Here is a 25604-nt window from a genome sequence, read left to right on the forward strand (position 1 = left end):
TTGGGGGAGGTTATGTGTCAACCTGGTGTGCTGGCTATGAGGCACACAGCAAGTCTGCCCACCACACACCGCCAGTTCACGTAACACAGTTCAGCCTTGTGGCGTTTTGTATAGGGACCCCTAGTGTCACTACATCGACACCAACGTCGAGTGAGTGACAGATAGGGAACGTCATGGTTACTGGTGTAACCTCCGTTCCCTGATGGAGGGAACGAGACGTTGGTCCCTCCTGCCACAACGCTGAACTACCCGCTGAAATGGCCGGACCTTATATCGGCTCCTCAGCGTAAAACCTGAATGAGTGGTTGCATACCAGCTCCTTTTATACCCATATGTTCGGGGGAGTGGCATGCAAATACCACTCGCCAATTTTCATTGGCCTTTTATCAAAGACCAGAGGTGTCTCGGGCTCCCAAGAGTGACCCCTAGTGTCACTACATCGACACCAATGTCTCGTTCCCTCCATCAGGGAACGGAGGTTACACCAGTAACCATGATGTTTCCCTCTATTCACTTATTCACAGATGCGTTTATCCACACAAACACACATACACGAAGGCACACTCACAAATTCACACATCGATTTTTTTCTGAGTTGTTTCCCCTCAGTAATAATAGTAATTACACAACCCTTGTAATTACGCTCTCCTTGTTATGTAGTTCATTTCTATAATTATACACAGATAATTTCTTCCACAATTTGTGTGGTTTTCCTTTCTCTTTAGTTATACTATCTATTTGTGGGTGTGTGAGAGACACAAGCTCTGTTCCAAAATCTAGTGAGTTGCCTACCTAGACAGCATTTTTAGGCACAATAGGACACTCATAAAGGCAAAAGCTCCAAAAGGTAGGAAGCACAATAGTGCTGCCTACTAAGACACTTTAGAGTCTAAGCCCAAATTCTAAGGGGGCGTTCATAGAGGATACGTTCCTGTGTTGCATCAGGTTTTTTATTTTTTTAAATGTATATGGTCCATGTACTTATTTGTCAGAGCATCTTTGACCATTATGGTGCACTCCACACTCTGTTTTCAGGGTCTCGTGCACGAATGTTGCATTTCAAAAGCTCTATGTCAAGTTATAAATACACCACAATTCCAAAAAAGTTTGGACAGTATGGAAAATGCTAATAAAAACAAAAGGGAGTGATTTGTAAATTGTATTCACCCTGTGCTATATTGAAAGCACTACAAAAACACATTATTTGATGTTTTACCTTTAATAGGTTTTTTTAATTAATTATATATATATATATATATATATATATATATATATATATATATATATATATATATATATATATATATATATATATACACACTAATTTCAAATCAGATGATTGCAACACCATCCTGTTGGGACAGTCGTGTATTTACCACTGTGTAACATCACATAATAATGCTTATTAAGCATTTTTCCTCATTCATCCATTGTACGGGGCCTTCATTGCCATATTGTGCGCTTCATAATCGCCACTCATTCTCAATTGAAGACAAATCAGGACTGCAAGCAGGCCAATATAGCACCCACACTCTCTGGTTATGCAGCAATACACTTGTAGTCCAGGCTGTATGTGTCAAGTCAAGTCATTTTTATATGTATAGCATTTTTCACAACAAACATTGTTAAAAAGCAGTTTGTGTTTGTCTGGATAAACACCAGTGAGGAAGTGAATGGAGGGGAAACTATGATATAAGTTTGAGTGTGTAGAGATAAAAAACGCCAGTGTTTTGGTTTTCGACGCCATGTGGTTTGGTGTTGTCCTGCTGGAAAACCACTTCTGAATGTGTGTGATCTTCAATGCCTCAGACATCACTGTCTTAAAAACTGTCATTCGTGTGTAATGGATATCATAACATGGGCTCGGGAATACTTTGTTTAACTCTTAGTCAGTCAACACCATTCACCACTACATCCACAGATACAAGTTTTGGCATTACCATGCAAAGCAGAAGCCATATATCAACACTGTCCAGAAGCGCCGCCGACTTCTCTGGGCTCGATCTCATCTGAGAAGGAATCATGTTTTTGTGATTTCAAAACAGTTTTTGGGAAAAACAGCCATTGTGTTCTCCGGACCAAAGAGGAAAAGGACCATCCAAGTATTTATTTATTTCACTATAAAATGAACAATTTTACCCAAAATTTGGGTAGATGGACAGGCAGACAGATTTTTCTAAGGAGCACTATTTGTGTGGCCCACATGGTTGCTGCCTATGTAGAGTTCTAAATAAGTAAATATGAGGTTAAAAGGCAGCTGCCTATGTAGACAGCATGCCAGCTCACTATGTTTTGAAATAGAACTATAGAGACAGACAGACATGATAGAGTAACAGAGAAATTGACAAAAATAGACAGGCATTTTAAATCCACCCAGGTATTTTAACAGGACTGAATTGCTCTGATACAGCAGGTGTAATGAGGCTCACAGGTGGCCTACAAAAGAACCATCTCTCAGACACAGATTACCTCTGTCTGGCCACTTGTTAACAAGCTTTGACTCGGCCTCAGACTCTTTTGTTCGTTCCTGTCGGCTTCCACACAGTACTACGCACAGGCAGCAGCTAATTGGCTGTTAGATCTATTGTTCACTTCACAATTGAGATGAGCCTATCAAAGGATGAAATGAATGAGGGACTGCATATGAGAAACCAAATGACCTGCTCTCAAATTAAACTCAAATGACAGTAAAGAGACATAAGAAAGGAATATGTATCTAAGTGATGACTTTGACTGTGGATTTTGCTCCTACAATCATAGCAGAGAGTCTACGTTCAGAATAGACTATGAATCAAACATGCAAGGTGATGAGGTCATGTGAAATTTGTAGTGAGGTCATATGTCAATTTTTGAAAAATAGTAGGCAGTATACAGTATATACTTATCAATTCCAAACATAGCCATACACTCGGTGCGGCAGGAAGTTGTTAGTGAACTAGCAAATGCATTAGCTCAGTTGAGCCATGTTTAACTCTGCATGACTGCCAGTGATTACTCTTGTGGCGCAATTTCAATTACTTTTCTGTGTGTGTGTCGTCTATGTGTTGTTATGTGCGTGCATGTATAAGCCCTCTCTCTCTGAGAGCAAGGGTATCCCAAGCGACGTACACAGGCGACCTATAAGACAATAATAGCCTATTCCATTTAAATGAATAATTTAAATTAATAAAGCATTTGTATTCATCGGCAGGCCGCCACAGTCATGTTCGAATTGAGTTTCGCTGTGGCACACTCGAAGTCATCTCCTCTGTTAATGGCACCTCAAATACAAATCAACGTCAGAATTGAGGCTGTCGATTTAAGCCTCATTTAAATCTGCCTCAAAATATGTGACATGTAGTAAAGGACCTCACAGTCTCCTTTGCTCATCTCATCTCCTTTCCTGTGTAAATGTAAAGAATCGGTATGGATTGCTCCTTTAAAGCCAACATGAAATCAAAAAAGGAATAGTAAAGGAATATTCTGTGTTCAATACAAGTTAAGCTCAATTGACAGCATTTGTGGCTTTATGTTGATTACCACAAAAATAAATTTCGACTCGTCCCTCCTTTTAAAAAAAAAAAAGCAAAAATCTGGGTTACAGTGATGCACTTACAATGGAAGTGAATGGGGCAAATCCATAAAAGTTAAAATACTGTTTCAAAAGTATATCCACAAGACGTAAACAATAGGCCTATGCATGTTAACATGATTTTAGTGTGATAAAATCACTTACTAACTTTTTCTGTGTAAACTTATATCCAATTTTACAACTTTTTTTGCATGACTACGTACTGCCGTAAACCCCAAAACCCTAAAATAACCATAAATACATTGATTTTAAACAACTTTACAGCTCAAATAATACACAAGTTTTAACCGATGATTTAATGTAAGTGCTTTTATAAAAATTATAAGCTTCACATTTCTGCCTTAAACCCTCCAAAAATTGGCCCCCATTCACTTCCATTGTAAGTGCCTCAATGGAACCACAATTTTTGCTTTTTTTTTTAAAGAAAAGGAGGGACGAGTTGAAATAATTTTTCACGGCAATCAACATTATGCCACAAATGCTGTAAACTCAGTTTAACTAGTATTGAACCAGGAATATTCCTTTAAAGGAATAGTTCACCCATTTACTCATGAATTTCCCATGAATTTCTTTCTTCTGCTGAACACAAATGAAGATTTTTGGAAGAATATTTCAGCTCTGTAGGTCCATAAAATGCAAGTGAATGGGTGCTAAGTAAAGTAATCCATACAACTCCAGTGGATTAATTAATGTCTTCTGAAGTTAAACGCTAGGTGTGTTTAAGAAATAGATCAATATTTAAAACTTTTTTTACGAAAAAATCACGAGGGTCGAGGTCAAGTGCGTGAAATACAACGCGTGAAATACGAAAAAAGAAAAACGGAAGCGCAGTGTTGTTTACAACAGAGGAGCATATATATTCATAAATAGATGTCTCATTCGGCTGGTTTGGATATGTCAACTGTGGTGCCATTTTGGAACGGTGAACAAGGAGAGCTGTTTGAATCGGTTTGAATGCAAGCGAATGGAGGAGATGCCTCAGACCGAGCTCCTTGCTCAGACCGCTGCATAAACTGCTTTTGTGTGGAAACAGTATTGCAGTCCATAGAAACAGTGGCTAATAAAGGATCTATGCATGAATTTCTATGCAGAAGAGGCTTACGCACTTACATCACGGGAGAGGCACCCTTGTCAACGTACAAACCTCAAGCTGGCCGGAAAAAAGTATTAAATATTGATCTATTTCTTACACACACCTAACATTAATTAGACCACTGGAATTGTATGGATTATTTTTATGATGGCTATATGTACTTTTTGGAGCTTCAAAAAGTTGGCACCCATTCACTTGCATTTTATGGACCGACAGAGCTGAACTATTCTTCTAAAAATCTTCATTTGTGTTCTGCTGAAGAAAGAAAGTCATACACATCTGGGATGGCATGAGGGTGAGTAAATAATGAGAGAATTTTCATTTTTGGGTGAACTATTCCTTTAATGCAGGTTTACAGTCTTATTGTGCATGATTCATCGGTTATTCCGTAACGTAAGAAAAGTTTGTCTTAGTAAACTTTTATTAAAGTGTACTAACTTCCGGAACTGAAACAAATCTCCTTTTGAGCTGATATCATGAATCACTGGTCACTCTGTGTAACGAGCAAGCTTACCCTTGTTGCAGTTGTTCTCTCCTTCCAGTAGGGGGCTCCAGGGTGGGTCTCCCTGACTGGCAAAGTGTCTCATGTGCAGGTAACTAATGGTGAGGCGGATGATGGAGGCTTTGTCCAGCTGGCTGGTGATTGCTCCAGGAAGGGGCAGCATCTTCGCCAGCTCGAAGAACTCAAAGTTCTCTTTACCCCGCCGAGAACGAGCTGCATTGCGTGACTTCTCCTTCCTCAAGTTTTGCAAGCTGGGAGAGATGAGACAGGACAGAAATAAATGACAGAGAAAGAGAAATTATTATGACAGTAATTTAGTCTCAGCTTCAGACGGCGCGCACACGGATCGCCAATAGTCTATTCACTGACTGTCTGATGTATCTTAAGCAAAAAACTGGAAAGTACTTTTTCAATCTGGAAAGCTCTAATCTGACTGGCTGACTTTAAGGAACTTCTGGGAGTAGAAGCACACAGGATTTTTTAGAAGTACGCATGGAAAAAACTTGTGTTTACAAGGTACTTGGTTGATACAACGAGCACTTTTGAGGAAGAACAAATCACTGGACTTGCAAAAGTTTGCTAGGTTAGTGAAATCAAATCTTTGAAAGATTTCAAATTCAGAGTTTGGATTGAGGCTCTTAGTATCAAGTTAGCTACTGTAGATACCCACGGGCTGTATATTTCGCTTTTTGAGTTATGTCTGTGAAATTATCGGGACTTGTTACGTCTAGACAAGAGAAATTCTGATCTCAGAGTTCTTCTAGCTTTTAGGTGACTTTTTAAATAAGTTTGCAGTTTCTTTGTTTTTCGTCCATCCATGCAAGTAAAAATGTTCATCTATTTGGACGTCACCTGTGTCTTTTGGAGCATGAACACAATGGTGAGGCCAATTGTAGTCTGATTAACATGTATACATGCTGGACAAAGTTGGACTACAATCGCATTTTCTTTGTCTGTTAGTCCAGACTGGTACAATTTCTGACAAAAATGTTTACATGACATCTTAAAAAACTGAATAACTGTTTTAGTCCAACTGAATCTGAGTGTGAATGTCCATACATTTTCTACAAAACAAGATGGCAAAGATGGAAATAATAAGATTAATGTTTTTAAATATGGTCTATATTCTTAAAATGTATAGACAATGTTTTAATAGGCAATCTTTTATCTGCCTTATTTTTAAGTATCTAAAACAAGTCATGCAAGTTAAATATTTTCCTTAATTATTTCTTGTTATCGATTCAACCAAAATTATTCTTCCAAATACCCTCCATATCCTCCAACCTTTGCTAACCTTTGTATTCAATTTATTAAAGGTGCTTTGATTTTTGAACCCCACATGTACTCTCTGTGTCTTTGCCAGCAGGATCCGCACTAGAGATCAACAATAAGCAACAACTTGTCACCCAATTTCTTTTTCACCTCTATATCAACCATACCCCTACACTGGGTTCATTTCTTCAAAGCATCTCAGGGCTTGATGGCTGAACTGTGATCAGCTTTTGAGTTCACTGTAGCTGGTGGGAGGCCTGATCTTACATCAGAACTCTTGCTCCACTGTCTGTCCCAAATCCAATCGCTCGGTTTATTTCCCAGGCTCCCTCCTGGGTGGTGCGCCCCAGTCTTGATTGAGGGATCAGTGGAGTGAGGGGCTGTCTCGAAGGCAGGCCCAGGTAGCTGTCGCTCTGATTGGATATCGACTCGCTCACAATGGGGCCTGAGTGGTGGAATTATGTTGTCACGGCGACTCCACAATTTGTGTCTGCGCTGGAAGACGAAGCCGAACGCACTTCTCTCTCTTTCTATGTCTGTGACATTGATTCTCATTCATCCTGCAGATGCACAGTGGTATGAGCGAGGGAGGAAGGGCTTGGAAAGAATGTGTGTGTGTGTGTGTGTATGTTTGTGTGAAAAGAGGGACTGAGTGAATGAAAGGGAACTGCCAAAAAGCTTACACAAAAGAGTCAGTTCCTCAAATTGAAAAGAGACTAATTTATTTGTTTAGACAGGATGGGGCTGTGTTTTAAGGGATGGAGTGTATAAATCTGCAAAATTATGTGATTTGGCGTTTTAACGTTTATAAATTTTGTGTGTTTGTCCTACACTATTTCACTATGTTTGCCATTGTAAGTCTCTTGATCAGTGTTTCACCGCAGTGTGATTTCTTAGAATGTAAAAAAAGTCTTCTACCACATCTCATCATTGTACAAAGATGACCCTGGAGAGTTCAATCAATACAGAGCCATTGATTCGGTTTAGTTTTAAATCCTCCACAGTTCTGTGGACATTAATAATTCTACAAAAACTTAGTTAATGTCACACTAATAGAAACCTACGGCTTTTGTGGAGCAATGGCAGATGCAAAAGCTTGAAAGATAAATTCATTTGTTTCAGCCATTGTAAAATACACAATATAGCAATAGATACAATGGTAAAAAGCTGTTAATTTAGCTCCTTTGAATATCAATGCGTAGCTTCCCTAGTGGCCAACTATTAACCTTAGTTTACACGTCAGGGACTATATCTTCAGGTGAAAGGACGGTACTTAATAAATCTGCTTAATAGAGCGCAACAGTCTGGTTCTGAAAGTAAAGATCCCATTAATTTTCTCCTTCGGCAAAATATATATATTTTTTGGACTCAAGATGGCGCCGAGTATGGCTGCTGCGTTGCGAGCTCCGACACAACTTAGCAATGGTTTGTTTGTTTTGTTTACAATTCTTATGTTTCTTGTCTTGGATGTTGCCTGCCTTATTGTCTACGACAGACAAACACTTTTGGACATTGGCTCAGCGATCTCACACCGTAAACCGGACTTCACATTCCTCAATGCCGACCCGCTGTTTACAAACACGCAAGCGGAGCCCTTTGTCTGGGCAGCACGGCCGCGGAAACGCAGGAGGAAAAGGGGAAACAGAGCCGGCGTTCTCATCAGAGTAAGACGCCGCGCAAATCGACCCCCGCTACCCACTATTCTACTGGCAAATGTTCAGTCTCTGGATAACAAGCTCTGCGAGCTGAAAGCGCGGATCTCTTTCCAACGAGAGACGAGGGACTGCTGCGTTATCTGCCTTACGGAAACTTGGATGTCTGCGGAGATTCCAGACTCAGCCATTGAACCCGCGGGGTTTTCCATGCTCCGAGCGGACAGAGCGAAAGACCTCTCAGGTAAAACTAGAGGAGGTGGTGTATGTTTTATGATCAACAAATCCTGGTGCGATCAGAGGAACATACATTCTATCAAGTCTTTCTGTTCTCCTGATCTGGAATTTCTTATGCTTCTGTGTCGACCATTCTGGCTACCGAGGGAATTCACAGCGGTCATTATCACTGCTGTGTACATCCCCCCACAAGCCGACACAGACCGGGCACTCAAGGAACTGTATGGGAGTATAAGTGAGCAGGAAACCGCGCACCCTGAGGCCGCGTTCATTGTGACCGGGGACTTTAATAAAGCCAGTTTAAAATCAGTCGCACCAAAATATCACCAGCACATTAGTTTCAACACACGAGGGGACCGGGTTTTGGACCATTGCTACTCTCCGTTCCGGGATGGCTACAAATCCCTCCCCCGCCCACCATTTGGAATATCGGACCACTCTTCCATTCTGCTTCTGCCCGCTTACAGGCAGAAACTGAAACAGGAAGCACCCACCCTCAGAACGATCCAGTGCTGGTCGGACCAATCAGACTCTACGCTACAAGACTGTTTTGATCGCACGGACTGGGAGATGTTCCGGTCCGCCTCTGATGACGACATCGAGCTTTACGCTGATAGCGTAATGTGCTTCATCAGAACGTGTGTAGAGGAAGTGATTCCGACCAGAACTGTGCGAATCTATCCGAATCAGAAGCCGTGGATCAACAGCGATGTTCGCGCAGCACTTAATGTGCGGACCTCCGCTTTTAATTCCGGGAACGCGGAGGAGCATAAACAAGCCAGTTATGCCCTCCGAAAAACTATCAAAACAGCAAAACGCCAGTACAGGAGTAAGATTGAGGGACAGTTTAACACCACCAACTCTAGAAGCATGTGGCAGGGAATTAACATCATCACGGACTTTAAAGGGAATAAAAACTCCGCCATGAACACCGCTGCCTCTCTCCCAGATGAGCTAAATACTTTTTATGCTCGTTTCGAGGGAAATAACACCGCCCTCGCGGAGAGAGCTCTCACGGCCGAAGCTACAGAGGTTAGTTCACTCTCCGTCTCTGTAGCGGATGTAACCCGATCATTCCGACGGGTGAATATCCGCAAAGCCGCGGGTCCAGACGGCATTCCGGGCCGCGTCATCAGAGCGTGCGCGAACCAGCTGGCTGGTGTTTTTACGGACATTTTCAACCTCTCCCTCTCTTTGTCTGTAGTCCCCACATGCTTTAAAACATCCACCATTGTGCCTGTTCCAAAACAATCGAAAATAACTTGTTTAAATGACTGGCGTCCTGTTGCTCTGACCCCCATCATCAGCAAATGTTTTGAGAGACTAATCAGAGATTACATCTGCTCTGTATTACCACTCAATCTTGACCCGCTGCAGTTTGCTTACCGTAACAACCGCTCCACTGATGATGCCATTGCATCTACAATACACACTGCTCTCTCCCACCTGGAAAAAAAGAACACTTATGTGAGAATGCTGTTTGTAGACTACAGCTCAGCATTCAACACCATAGTGCCCTCCAAGCTAGATGAGAAACTCCGGGCTCTGGGCTTAAACAGCTCGCTGTGCAGCTGGATCCTGGACTTCCTGTCAAGCAGACGCCAGGTGGTTAGAATAGGCAGCAACATCTCCTCATCACTGACCCTCAACACTGGAGCCCCGCAGGGCTGTGTTCTCAGCCCACTACTGTATTCCCTGTACACACATGACTGTGTGGCAACACATAACTCCAATGCCATCATTAAGTTTGCTGATGACACGACGGTGGTAGGTCTGATCACTGACAATGATGAAACAGCCTACAGAGAGGAGGTGCACACTCTGACACACTGGTGTCAGGAGCACAACCTCTCCCTCAACGTCAGTAAGACAAAGGAGCTTGTGGTGGACTTCAGAAGAAAAGACAGAGAACACAGTCCCATCACCATCAATGGGGCACCAGTGGAGAGAGTCAGCAGCTTCAAGTTCCTGGGTGTCCACATCACTGAGGAACTCACATGGTCCGTCCACACTGAAGTCGTTGTGAAGAAGGCTCATCAGCGCCTTTTCTTCCTGAGACGGCTGAGGAAGTTTGGAATGAACCGCCACATCCTCACACGGTTCTACACCTGCACTGTGGAGAGCATCCTGACTGGCTGCATCTCCGCCTGGTACGGCAATAGCACTGCCCACAACCGCAAAGCACTGCAAAGGGTGGTGCGAACTGCCAAACACATCATCGGAGGTGAGCTTCCCTCCCTCCAGGAAATATATACAAGGCGGTGTGTGAAAAAAGCTCGGAGGATCATCAGAGACTCCAGCCACCCGAGCCATGGGCTGTTCTCACTGCTACCATCAGGTAGGCGGTATCGCAGCATCAGGACACGCACCAGCCGACTCCATGATAGCTTCTTCCCCCAAGCAATCAGACTTTTGAACTCTTGATCTCCCACGATCAAATACATCATCCCTGCACTTTATTACTCTTTTATCTCACACCGGACTGTCATAAATTATATTACTGTCATTATATTATGTCTCTCTTAACAACTGACTATCAACCGACAGCCTGAATGTCAATACAGTACAATACTGTACATTCTATATATATACTTTTTTCATATATATTTTAATTTTTATTGAATAATGTGTATCTATATAGTATCTATATAGTAAAAAACAAAACAAAAAAAAAAAAACAAAAAACAAAAACAGCATATTGTATACTGTGCAATGTATGTTATTATTGTATATTGTTGAGTGTAATTGTGTATAACAGATGTTTAAATTGTGTTGTGTTAATTTGATGTTTTAAGTTGTGTAATTATGTATAACAGATGTTTAAATTGTGCTGTGTTAATTTGATGTTTTAAGTCGAGTTTAATTATGTATAACAGATGTTTAAATTGTGCTGTGTTAATTTGATGTTTTAAGTCGAGTTTAATTATGTATAACAGATGTTTAAATTGTGTTGTGTTAATTTGATGTTTATTGTAGATTGGCGTATGTCTCATCACTGTCACGACTGCTATGTTGATCGGAACTGCACCCAAGAATTTCACACACCATTGCACTTGTGTATATGGCTGTGTGACAATAAAGTGATTTGATTTGATTTGATTTGATTTGATATATATATATATTTTAAACCTTTAAAGACAGACTTACTGTGAGCTCCAAGGTTATTATCAATGTTATATACTTCTGTTGAAGCCATCAGTCCGCATTATTTCAAAATTTTACAAAAATCTACAGAACTACACTACCCATGATATACCAATCAGAGAATTGCAGCAAGCAAAGTGCACCAAAAGAGCTCTGCAGCAACCGCCCACTCCCATAACGCACTGTGAATGATGCAATCGAGTTGGTCTCCCTACACCCTCAAACTTCTCATATTTATATATTTGTTTATATCTAAATATTTTGCAATAAAATTTAAATATACAGAATATAATATATATATATATATATATATATATATATATATATATATATATATATATATATATATATAATATAAATATAATATACATAAATATAATATATTTCTATACTTATAACCAACAACTTCAAATCAATAGTTTTATATTTTTTCCATAGTTTTTCTTTTGATTACGTCATTCGCAACGCTTCATGGGGTTGTAATTCAAACATTAAGTTTTGTACATTTCTCTTTTTGTCTGGTTTTCAAATACATTTTTACTTCAAATCACAGTTTGTAATGTTGTGATTCACCTCTGAGCTGTTTGGTTTGGTTCATGACTTAGAACACTTTTATGAAGGATTTAATGAAATCCCTAATGAAAAAATTTATGGGAAAAAATACCGCAACCAAGACTGCTACATAAAATATTGTTTTAATGAAATTCTCCTTGCTTAAAACTGATTTGCTGGCCTTAGCTGGTCTCCCAGTCTGGTCAGGCTGCATCGAGGTGAGTGCTTGCAAAGTGTATTTGTTCTCACCAGGGTAAGGTGGGTGGTTTGGCGAGGAGTCCCTGTAGGAAGTCCCACTCCACACTCACACACTTCCCCTCGCTGACGAACGGCATGGCCGCCATCACGCCCCGAATGGGCCGCCACCTCTAACTCAGGCTGTGATTGGCTGAAGGCTATGTCAGTCCGAGACCCCCAGCAGATGAGCTGAACAAGAAGGGAAAGAGACAACAGAAGGGGTGGGAAACTAATGAGCAAGATTATATGTCAACATTATGATTGTAGAATATTGTGTTCTATACACGAAAGAAGGAAAGTCATATGGGTTTGGAACAACTTGCCTTAGCAAGCACCTTTAACACCTCAGCTATGATTTAATAAAAAAACGATTGCATTACAATATACTGTATACTACAGTATAATGCTGTATTATAGTTTTAGCAGCATTGAATAGTTTAGTGTAGATTAGTATTACAAAATAATTAAGAACACCAGCTTTCTCTCTTTAAATTCAACTGGGCTTGTGGCTGTACAGCAATTCCCAAATAACAAGCACACACACACACAAAATGCAAAAACTCAGTCCAGTTCCTTTTTTTTTCTAGCTCATTTTGGCCCCAGTCCTTGCTCTGGCCTCATCTCTATGACATTTAAAGGGCCAGTGTGCCCTCCAGCTGCATGGTGCCATACCCACAGGCAGAAGATGCCCATTGGCAAACTCTGGGTAAATCACAACACTATCCTACTGGCTACAGAGCCCAACACCACCCCTCTGACCTGACCTGGCACCACACACATACACACATACACCACTAACAGCACAGCATGACATCAGCATTTATCATATGGGTCGATGGCACCTCTGACATGACATTGAACTTGTATAAAGCCCAGGTTAATTTCAGGTGAGCCCGGATCAGGTGCTACCAACATCATAATGGCTCACGATGGCTTAGCCATGAGCTGAGAGACTATATCAGATGAGGTTTAAGCTTGTTAGCCTCCACAATATGACTTTGACTTAGTTCCATCCCTGCACTGTTGCCAAGATTTCATAAGAATGAAAAATCTCTTTAATATTGACATTGCCTCTCATAGAGGGCAGTGCTACTTTTGCTGAAGTCTCCTGATCATTTCTCATTAAATATGATCTCATCACATTTGATTCCTCTTGAGCAATGAAAAAGCAACATCCTCACAGAAATGTTTTTCTGACAGACTTGTTTGAGCTCAGTCAGTTATAAACGTACACATGCTAAATTGCACTTACATTTAGCATGATACATACAAGCAATCGGAAGAACGCACGCAAAAGTGTAAACACAGCTACACTACACAATTAGCATTAGCTAACTCCCGTTAAAACACTACCACACACACACATAGGGATTTGTGGTCTTTAGCTTATCCTTTGTCATCTTATCGCATGCAGGATCGCACGCCATCCTCACTATCTTCACAGATTTAATGGAGGTCCTGTCCACTGTAATTGTTCAATTAACAATATAACCTTGTTGCAAGGTGCGTTAGCATTCATGCCCTTTGGAAACAGACAATGGCATCAAAGGAGGCCATGGTCTCCTGTAAAAGTCAACTTTAATGTGAAGAATTTTACACCTTCATCAAGACTTAGAGAAACACAATCATCAATCGTCGCATTGTCCTCCATTGAAGGACTGGAATCTTACAGGAAATCGAAGTTTAATTTTGAAACACTTTCTTCTATCTCTGAGTTTGGAGTGAGATGGTGTGTTTATCCAACTAATGGAAGAGGGAATGTTCAAGAAAGACCTGTAGGCCTATGAAAATCATTCATAACAATTCTGTTTGGTGCCCCTAGTGGTGCAGAAATGACTTCATCGTCAAGGATGGTTCATGCATTTGTGGATTTGCATGGATTTGCCATTATATTGCTGGCATGGCTTAACCTATTCCCAATCCCTAAAATTTTAATTGGTTGATAGGTACACTATGTTGTTCCAGGACCAAGAAGGATGTTGGACGTGCTCTTGGATCAACAACTTCAGTTGGTCTTGGAGCAACATTGCTTCCAAAATAAATAAATAAATAAATAAAATCCTATACCTCAACCCTACCAACCATAATCTACGCCTAAAGCCAGGGAGAAATAAAAAGGTTGATATCAATGTTGTTCAAACCCAAAAACTGTCCTAACTCTAGCCCTACAATTTGATTGGTTGATATAAATATTGTTTCAAGGATTTCCTTCATAATGAAATCATGGTAAGCCTGTAAATGTATCATGTATTGTGCATATCTTGTTCTTAAAGAGAAAATTAGGAATGTGCAAAATTACATCTTTTCAAAATCAACTGATAACAATGACCAGAAAACTAATCTGTCTTAAAGGGATAGTTCACCCAGAAATGAAAATTCTCTCATCATTTACTCACCCTCATGCCATCCCAGAAGTGAATGACTTTTATTCTTCTGCTGAACACAAATGAAGATTTTTGGAAGAATATCTCAGCTCTGTAGGTCCACTGAATGCAAATGAATGGTAACCTAAACTTTGAAACTCCAGAAAGCACATAAAGGCGGCATAAAAGTCATCCATAAGACTCCAGCATTTTAATCCATGTCTTCAGAAGTGATCCAGCCGGTTTTGGGAGAGAACAGACCAAAATGTAACTTCTTATTTACTATACATCTTGCCATTGCAGTCTCTAGGCACGATCATGATTTCAAGCTTGATTACACTTCCTAGTGCTTGACGCATGCGTAGAGCGCTAGATGGCGCTAGGAAGTTTAATTGAGCTTGAAATCATGATTGCCAAGGAGATTGCTGATGTTATGAGTTTCAGTAAAAAAGGAGTTTCATTTTAGTCTGTTCTCACCCAAACATATTGGATCATTTCAAAAGATGTGAATTAAACCACTGGAGTCTTATGCATTACTTTTATGCTGCCTTTATGTGCTATTTGGAGCTTCAAAGTACTGGCAACCATTCACTTGCATTGAACCTACAGAGCTGAGACATTCTTCTAAATATATTCGTTTGTGTTCAGCAGAAGAAAGAATGTCACACATCTGGGATGGCATTAGGGTGAGTACTGTAAATGGTGAGGGAATTTTAATTTTTGGGTGAACTATTCCTTTGTTTGCATGATAAAATTCTCTCGGAAAAGTCTTTAAATGTATCCCCTTTAAATGCACTGCTACAGCCACAGATGTCTTTGGTTATTGCATTGTGTCTCAATCTGTTTTTTGAGTGTCCCACCATGAGCGTTGTGTTTAAGACAGTGTGTCAAGTTAAAAATAGTCAATATTTTGCATTCTGTTCCATTCCATAGCGCTCTGTCTAGCTGTCTTATGTCAATGCGGTCTAAGAAACGAGTCACGTGAACCCAAAACCAGCCTAATTATTCAGGACTTCCTTAAAGGAACAGAAAATATTTCTTTAAAGCAAAGCACAGCATGCTGTCAGCAGCACGCAACTTAAAGCACAGATATTTTAGATTAAAAAAATCCCCCAAAAATGTAGCTAATCAACTAGTTGTTGCTGGATTACTAGTGAACTAGTTGAACATCGAGACCCATCCCCTGTGCAGGAGCAAACTAGTGCAGAGTGTGTGTTTGGCGAGCCTGTGGCTGTTTGTTTTCAGAGGGGATCGTTAATTAGGGCCTCCAGCTGTCAGAGGTTTGTTAGTGTGCTCCGCCCCTCCCTATGGACCCACCAAATGGGGAAAATGAACACATTTAAGCCAATCTGCACGCAGACAATGCACCATGTCTATTACACACTCTCTTTCACACATACACACACAAACTCCCTCTCTTCTTTCTCTCTCAGAAAAACATTTATTGGTCCCACATTTCAGGCCAGATATAACACTGCCATTCCGCTTTAAATGTCACATGCACTGGTATGAGGATGCGTGAAGGACCTCTGGAACATTCTGGATTATTCATTTTTTCTAATGCAGGGTGACTCTGGTGACTTTGACCTTTGAATGGCTTTGACAGAAGAAAAAAAACAATTCCGGCATGTGGCCATCGGGCACATTCTCTCTCTCTATCCTGGCACAATCCTCCTCCTTTTCCTCTTTCTCTTAATAAATGTAAACAGTCAACAGCTGTGGTGGGCCAGTCACAACACAGCTTTCTATCTGTAACTTTCTATCCAAGTTTAGTCTGAGACAGAGTTTGTCAATGGGCATTGAAAGTTCAGCTTTTGACCAAATTAAGTAGAGTTGCAGTGCATTTAATTGTTTAATATTAGACTGGAATGTAATTATTAACTGCAATATTAGTACATATTATGTCACCTACACTTACAGCTAAAATTAAAGCAATAAGCAACAAGTGATTTTACCACTTGTATCAGGGGCATTTTTTGGCACTCCGCGAAGCTCACTTTCACTAGCATTTTTAAACCAATCACCAATCACATTTTACAGATATGGAATGTAAATCCCTAAAATGCATACATAGGTCAAAAAAGACCCAGCTGTCTTTGTGAAAATAATATGTATCGTGCTCAATTTTTTACATAAAGTGGTCTTTTCATCTGACACTCAAGTATTGAGTGTCTTTGACCATGTGAGCTATTTTAAAATGTATATTTTTTAAATTAGGGAATAATTTGCATCATACCCCTAGTTTCCAAATGAATCAACATAATCTACATGTGTTTACTATGGTATTCAATAAATTTATCAATTAAAATTATCATAAAAAGTCTTTTTTTTTTTTTTTTTTTCCAAGAATAAACTTCTAATTTTCACTCATCACTTCTGACCCACATATGCATTCTAAGCATGTAAATGAATTTTAGGGATTCATTTCAGTTGCAATTGTGTCCCAGCATTTTTGCCTTCTATTTTGACATGGAGGAAAAATGCAAGGGCTTGTAAAAGCAGGCATGTAACCAAAGGTTTTGAAAATGTTTACTTTTGTTGCAACATAATCTGATGTAGACTAGGGTTCTCAGTCAACAAAGAATTTGTATCTAATTAATTACATGAGATGCAGATTGACTAATTCAATTAATCGCATATATAAATATTTGCTGAGAAAGGCCCTCAAATAACAATAATGCAATATACAGTATAATGATTAAATAATTATAGTTATGTTTAAATAATTATAAATATTATATATATATTATAAATATAACAATTCATTAATTAAAATACATTACATTATTGTGGCAAACGAGTAAAGCATTTATAAGACAATACAAAAAGTGGCTTTGTTAGTCAATATATTATTTATTTCCATATTATTGAACATAAGCCAATCATTGGCCTACAGTCCACAGCAAACCCATTTGCCATTTAATTCATCAATCTGTCCAAAATATATTTATAATAAGGGCTTTTCTTATAACGCGCCAATGTAGACAGGCATCAGACGGATGTTTTGGGAGCATCTCACTTTGGTTGCGTTGCGTCATAAACACAGCGTTTTTAGGTCGCTGTGTCAAAATGCAGTTTGAAATTTAGGAAAACACTCTCGAGATCCCTGCATTCGAAATTGCATTCCGTCCAGCTGTTTGAACGCAAGAACGCGTTCACATCTTGTGCTGTCACTGGTGTCAAGCAAGCCTCAGTGCAGTTTGTTGTCTGTACAGCTGCGTGTTGCCTTTACAGCTGGAGATTTGCTTACTGCCCTCTTCTGAAAAGGTGGTACTTCAAGCTTGAATTTCTCAGATGGCAGGAATAATTCTTATTATGGTCCGATTAATTGCATTATTTTTTTAATATAATTAATCACACTGAATTAATGTGTTAAATCAACAGCCCTAATGTAGACATTTGTTGGCCAATGAGAATTTCAGAAATCTGTCTTTAGCCATATATAGCTAAAATTTAATTTTAGATAAAATTACATACGAACTGTAGTCAAGAAATCAAGAAAGGAACATTTAATTTAAAAGATAACCACAGTCAGCTGCTTCATCCTAATATGCATACTTACCTACTATATAGTGTTGAGTGTCCGAATCCTTAGTATTCATAAAACAGTAAGCAAGAAATACCCTGACATCCTCCTATTTCCAATGAAATTATAAAGTGCGTAGTAGCTGGACGCTTTACTATCCCATAAGGCCTCGTGAACCGCGAGGTGGGTGGCTCTTTTCAACGGTAAGTGCTAAATATACCATGAAAGTTGTTCCTTGTGCTTACATGGAGCTTGTTTAACAAAACCAGAGTAGATTAGTTTTGCAGTTGTTGTTACTATGTCATATATTCGGGTCATGCAACAATGCCCACATTCCCAGATTAAGTATGTCCAGAATCTATTCATACTACTCACCTGCATACCTAAAGAACGTACTTTTTTACCAGCTGAAAAGTGCATCCTACATCGAATGCAGTACACACTCTGACAGTATGAGATTTCGGACGCATCTACAGAATGTCGTGGAACACATCAATAATTTATCTACTTCCTGACTTTGAAGCACCTACACTATAAAGAGCATTTCAAGGTACTATTTAATATGGGAAAACTGCAGAAATTATGTTATAGCTTGTAGCATTCAATTATATTTGCTTTTGAAATTATTAATCAGACATCTTTGAAGTGGAAATAGTTCAGCAACACACACATATATATACTGCATGTAGTTTTCCATCAATATAGTTGCTGTTTCTGCAGAATACTAATTTCGCTTCACATCTCTCCGCATTTGAAGTCCAGCATTAGGAAGTCAGATGTTGTCTCGTTTTCTTCGAACGCTGATAAATCAACTCTAGTCAACACCATTTCTCTCTCCCTATCTCATTTAACTGGACCTCTCGCTCGCTCTGCTCTCCGGCTGGACGCGACTCTGGTGGTTTGCCGCTGACCTTGGCACCTCCCCATCACCTCCAGTCCAAGGTTCCTCTCAAATCCTCAGAGCTGGAGCCCGTCTACATCTTCACCTGGCCCATTAATTATCTAATGTAATCAATACCCCATTTGATTAGATCAAACTGACCCTACACGCCCCTGACCTGCCGCAGATAGGTCAGGGGCGTGTCGGGTCAGTTTGATCTAATCAAGGTAAAAAGAAAGGTGGAAGGAGTGCTCGACCGAGCTGTAATCTTGGCCTCTGAGGTGTTACATGTCTCTCAAAGGAAGCGAAATGCTTGTTTACAAAAACCTATGCTATGTTTTATTATGAAATAAATCTTTAAATAGAAAAGTTGCTACTAACGATAGAAGGAGAGAGAAGGAAATATTTAGGGTGAAATCTTATTTGCTAGAGCAGTAAGTATTCGTACGTTATTTTTGTACGTTTAGACAGACGCTGAAAAGAACAATATCAAGATATTGACAGCATCTAAAACACAAATCCTTGTACTTATGAATAAATTTAGAGAGGTAAAACATCCTTATGAATCCTTTTTATGAAGATTGCTTTGGAACTGACATTACTGGAACCTTTGCAAGGATACGGTCACAAGTGACCGAGTTCAATCCCATAGAGCAGGACTTTCATTCATCATCATATGAAGGAGAAACTTTGTCTGAAAAAGAACTTTTGAATGACTTTTTTACTTATAAATGAAATCCAGATGGGACTAATAAAAAATAAAGTCATGTTCACTTGTATGGCTGAATTAAATTATCATCAAAGCTTGTAAAATATGAAATAGATGTGACTGTATGATGATATTGTATCCAAACTTGTAAAAAAAAAATTACGTGGTCTAGAACAACCACATTTTATGCACAAACTCCTGTGAATACTAATGAGAAGTTAAGGAATGAGAAGAGATGAGAAGATCTATTACACTGCAATAGATCAATAATTTTTCTGCTTTTCACAATCAATACAACTGATGTTCCAAAGATTATGTTGTGCCTCTTTTTCAAGCTTATACCATGTTCAAAAAAAAAAAAAAAAAAAGAATACATGATGCCTCTTTTCATTAAAGTAGAAGGTACAATTTCTCATTACGGCCCATTGCAACTGTGCAAATACCTCATAATAATATATTTTATGGCAAGGTGTGTGAAAAAAGAATAAAAAAATAAGTGCTCTGTAGTATCTCAATTGTTTCTCCTAGACAGCAATGATATTAAATAAAGAGCAAATGGAGATGCATAAGTCTCCTTCTTAGAATTTTTACCTGAGCGAAACATCCCAGTGATCACACTGGCGTCTTCTCTAGAGTTTCAAAAGAGATCTCAACAATGTCACAAACTGTGCTCAGATTTGCCAAAAAGTCTGCAATAAAAAGGGATATGTTTGGAAATCTTCCGAATGCTGCATAAGGCATTAGAGAATAAAACTGAGAACCATTCATGTTGCAACAGTACAGTACATGCATAAATATTCATCATTTTTATAGAAATATAAATTTTCAGCATTTCAGAATACAAGAGACTGCTGATATTATAGCGCACTGAAAACTGCCAAAAAAATACAGCGTGTGTATTTGAAACGCACACAGTATTCCCCCCTCAGGCAGGGCACGAAGCACACACAGGGTCAAATAGCCACACACAACTGTGCAGATGATGTCAGAGAGAAGCCCAGGGTCTGCCCGCTGTTATTCAGCCATATTATTGCATTTAATGTGTCTGTATCATTGAAAACACCTGTGACAAGGAGAATAACATACTAGGATAGTATTGGATAGTTACTTTTAATTATATATATTTATATAGTGGGGTCCCAAAGTCTGAGACCACACTGAAAATCTGGGATTCAAAATCTACTTTAAAAATGGCAAATAAAGAAACGTAAAATGACCATATAAATTGATATTTACGATTCTGGACTATTTGTGACGTTGACCTGGTGAACTCCTTTGTACAAAAGGTCCGATTTCCTTACTTCCATTGAAGCACCAAGTCAAATCACGCATGGGATAACATGGATCAGGTTTTTGGGAGTCCATCATGCCAGCTTGAGTGCATGCTGTCATTAAAGCAAAAGGGGGACATACAAAATATTAAGCAATTCTGAAATTCATGTCAATTCAGCTTTTCACTCAAATTGTTATGCTGAATATAATCAAATGGAAGACAATAGAAGCATTTTCGATCATGACTGAGACATTTGGACCCCTCTATATACACACAAACACACACACATTTTATATCCACACGTTTCTTTCCATTATACATTTAACTTTAATATATGCTACTTAAAAAAATTGTTGATTATATATGACTGTCGTAAGGCACTTTTAAGTGTATTTTCCGATACTTTTGTACAACTCAAGGCTGATATCATATTATTTTTAAGGTCATAATTGATTAATAACATCACATCTCTTTGAGTGGATAAGGCTGAGGGATCTCTATCTTGACAAAGGCTCTTGTTTGTTTGTGTGAGTGTGCGTGCGTGCGTGTGTGTTGAATATATAAATATCTGCATGTGTCCCTAAAGTGCTGGGTGTGAGTGGCAGGAAGTGGTTATGTAAGGAGTCACAACGGGCTGCAGTGGACAGCTTGACCAGAGATCAGGTCAACCAAGTGTGACACCAACAGCTTCTCACTGACACTGTCTGTCACCTGGCCTGTCTGTCCCACTCTGACTGCGTATGTGTGTTACGGCTTTTATGGTCCTATAGCTCCACCGTACATACCTGCATCTATCAACTTCTATCAATTCTCAATTCATATTCTTTTCCAAGACACCCCTGATCTCTTTTGCTTATGCGGATATAGTCTTTGGATGTGTTCGCTTCACTACACTGTAAAAAGTCAAGTCAAAACTTTTATTTAAGATGACTGAGTCAACTTGACTCTGTTAGGTTACTCCAACTAAAGTTATTTTAAGGGTTTAGATCAGGTAGAAATAGCTCTTGAAGGTAGCATCTGCAGCATGTTTTCACTTTTTACAGTGTAACAGGACTGCTTACTCAAAGTATCTGGTAGATTTTAGGGTTTGCGATTAGCACAGTTATTCTATATTGAAAGTTAAATGAATAATTTCATAATGTAACACATTTTAACATGCACACAATGACCATCCATAGCCAAAACAACAACAAATTGGAAAGAGATCACCGACAGCAAACCACTCTGAGAAAATTGATCCTCTCTTCCCAGGAGAAACAATTATGCAAACCATTAGACAAAGAAGAAAATTTTTGAGCAACTAGGACTTTTCCTGACTGATATGAAACTTTTGAGGCTCTGGCTTCATGTAAAACACACATTAAACTTAAACAAAATTAAATGACGAGAAGTAAACGAGAAAAAGTGTGATGCGTTTTCTCCACACCTAGGAGGACACAACAGCGAGTCACGTATCTGTACATCAGCCTCCAACCTTTGATCATTATACCAGTAAAACACAGACTCCAATGCTTCTAAAAATAACACTACAGTGTCCCGAACAAGTCATTCACTTACTCACATTTCCCCCTAACTGCTGTTACTAAGTGTGAAGGGAAAAAGAGCAGCTCACCATTTAAAATAATTCCTATTCAATTCCAATTTTCCAGCAAAGCCGTAAGACTATAAATATTACGAGTTTCCTCTTCACTAAAACATTATTAATGTGTATTTATGGTCACACTTTATATAAGCATTCCTTACAGTGTAATTGCATTGTTAAGTACTGATTTAGTAACACTTACTGTATAACCTACATAAATGTAATTTGTTGTATTGATGTGTTAATAACAATACTTTGTGGAGCTGCTTGTTAAAACACTTTGTTATTGTTTCTAATATCTAAGGTAATTAAGTATATGTAGTACATGTTATATGTGTAATGTGGACACTAAAGTGTAAGTGTTGCCTATCTTTTTTGTGCCAATATTAAAATAATCAGACAAAGTGGAATAAACCACATGTACTGTAATAAACAATGTTTACCGATTGCTTAAAATAATTATTAGTATGAATGTTTTCATAACTTAAGGTTTTGTGAAGCTGTTTGAGAGAAGAAAAAAAACTTTTATATTGTTACTACTAGAGTAATTAATTTGCACTAAAGTGTAAAGTGTTATTTGTATTTTTTATGCCAATATCAAAATAATCATAGAATCTACTGTACATGTACTGTAATAAACAACGTGTACTTAATGTAATTTGTAGTATTAATGTGTTAATAACTTGTGATTTTGTGGAGCTGCTTTGATGTTTCTACTATAGTAATTAAATACATTTAGATGTAATATTTAAAATGTGTGGACACTAAAGTGTAAAGTGTTATTAATATGTTTTATGCCAATATCAAAATAATTAAACAAAATGTTTCTATAATAGGAACAGTTAACAAGAGCTAGAAAATTATTATTTGTATTATTATCTTAAAAACAATTATTCAAATGACATTAAGATGATATGTGTGCCAAAAGTGCTGCAAATCTGTTTAAGCATGTTTAAGGGTATTCTCAGCAAAACGATCACTTAAAAAAACAGGCAGAAACTGAATTCCAGTTCTGTTAAAGAAATAACACAAGCTATAAAAACTCCCATGCAAAGCTCAAATTCGCTGATGAAGGAAACTCGTTTAATTTCTAATACAAATCCAGTCATTTAAAAGAAAAGGCTGTTAGGCTGTTAAATCCAAAGGCATTAGATAAGAGAACAATGTCTGGCCGCTACCATTTAGGAATTTCCACAGAACTCGCTGTCAATGCAGAACCCTCTAATCTTCTAAAATCCACTAATTAAGTGAGAGATGATGTTTGAGAGTGAGCCGAGGCGGTCCGCACAATTAACCCCACCGTACCTCCTCCGCGTCGCTCCCAATTCCTCCGACGTTGAGAGAGGAAGACAAGTGCACTTATGAGCAGCAACAACAGACTTCTTTCCCAAGAAGCAAAGCCCGACTCAAAAAGTTTATGGGGACCTTTCAAAGCACTCAGCTCTGTGCAGAAAAATTGCCGCTATATAATCTTCTAAATGTTTAAATCACAAATAGATCATTAAAAGGTCTCCAAACTACTTCTCAAACTGTCAGATATTGACAGGGAAGGCATATGTTGCGTGTGTGTTTGTAAACACCAACCAGAGTGGAAGGAAGTTGCGTTTCCCGGGAACGGGACTCACCTGATGTGCATGTCCAGCTCTGAGCAGCTGTTTTTCGGGGGGGGGGGGGCAGGTTCTCTCACTCCTCCTCTTCCTGAGCTGCCCCAGGACCCGTCCAGATACCCGAACCGTGACCCTCCCCTCCCCTCACTCCACGTTCCAAGACCCCTCACGCTCTCTCACAACAAACTCACGCACACTCAGGGGGTGAGTGGAGGGTCAGACAGGGCCAAGAACAATCCCAACTGCTGGCACAAAAGAGCAGGCAGACACACAACACAACAGCCGCAAGAGTGTGAGAGCGCGTGTGTTTGTGTGCGCGCAGCGGCGGTGACCACGCTCTCGTGCGCGCTCTCTTTCTCCTGCTCTTTCTCCTCTCTCACTTTCCCACCATCCGGCTCAGGACCGTCTCAGATATGACTTGAGTTTGAGGGTGCGACCCTCTTTGGCTCTCTCTCTCTTTCCTCGTAGAGCTCCTTTTCTTTTCTTTTCCTCTTGGGAAAGCTGCGCGCACCGGTTCTCTCTCTCTCTCTCTCTTCCCCAGTCGCTAGTAAATATGAAAGAAATGCTTGTACAGCCCCTGCCTCTCTCTCTCTCTCTCTCTCTCTCTCTCGCTTCTTTTTCGTTTACACTCCCTCCTCCCTCTGCCCCTCACTTTCTTTCTCACTGTCAAAGCTGCCTTTCAAATGCTGATTAGCACACAGAGAAAGAGAGAGAGAGAGAGAGAGAGAGAGAGAGAGAGAGAGAGAGAGAGAGAGAGAGAGGAGTTATGGCAAGTGTTTGGCTAAGATTCCTTCACATTCGAGTTGATCTTTTTCTTGGGCAACACTTTTCTTGGGCAAACACATACATGAGTCATAATAACCAATCTAAGGGTGCATATCTACAGATTTCACCTCCTTTCAACACTAACAAACACTAATAAATCCACTTGGGCTGTTTCACACAGGGGGCCGCACCCCCTCCTTCTCCACTCGGTTGGTTCTTCTTGCCCTCAAATGCTACTCGGAATATTGATACATCAACCCCTCCTTTCTTTCCTCCGTTTCTCTCTCTCTCTCTCTCTCTCTCTCTCTCTCTCTCTCTCCATCACTCACTTTCTCCGCTGAATACTGATAGGCTGTCTACTCCGTGGTCTGGGTTTCAAATTCTTACTCTCTCTCTCTCTCTCTCTCTCTCTTTCTCCATGCACCATTTCAGTAAATTCCAATAAAGTACCATTTCAGATTATGTCAAGCTAAAAATGGGCTTAAGCGTTCGGGAAGAGGAAACAATGTGCATGTCTCGTCCACAGCGGCAGTAAAACAGGGTGACGGACGTGAAGACGACAGGATAATATGAAAATAAAGAAGTGTGTGGGAAATGATGTGTTTCACTCTCTCAATTTTGCTAGAAGAAGTGGGCCAG

At 39.5% G+C, this 25604-nt stretch overlaps 1 protein-coding gene across 1 annotated transcript in view; it reads right to left on the bottom strand.

Moving 5' to 3' along the window:
- LOC127429545 (neuronal PAS domain-containing protein 1-like) overlaps positions 1-24334 on the bottom strand; it is a 71766-nt gene extending 47432 nt beyond the window's left edge. The window contains exons 1-3 of the mRNA XM_051678657.1: positions 24219-24334; positions 12273-12449; positions 5179-5417 (exon numbers count right to left, since the gene is read on the bottom strand). Of these exons, the coding sequence (XP_051534617.1) occupies positions 5179-5417; positions 12273-12367 (334 nt within the window). The 5' untranslated portion in view covers positions 12368-12449; positions 24219-24334. The remainder of the gene's footprint in view (positions 1-5178; positions 5418-12272; positions 12450-24218) is intronic.
- Between the last annotated feature and the right edge of the window lie 1270 nt (positions 24335-25604).

This window comes from Myxocyprinus asiaticus, chromosome 39 (assembly GCF_019703515.2).
Source record: "Myxocyprinus asiaticus isolate MX2 ecotype Aquarium Trade chromosome 39, UBuf_Myxa_2, whole genome shotgun sequence".
NCBI classification, from domain to species: domain Eukaryota; kingdom Metazoa; phylum Chordata; class Actinopteri; order Cypriniformes; family Catostomidae; genus Myxocyprinus; species Myxocyprinus asiaticus.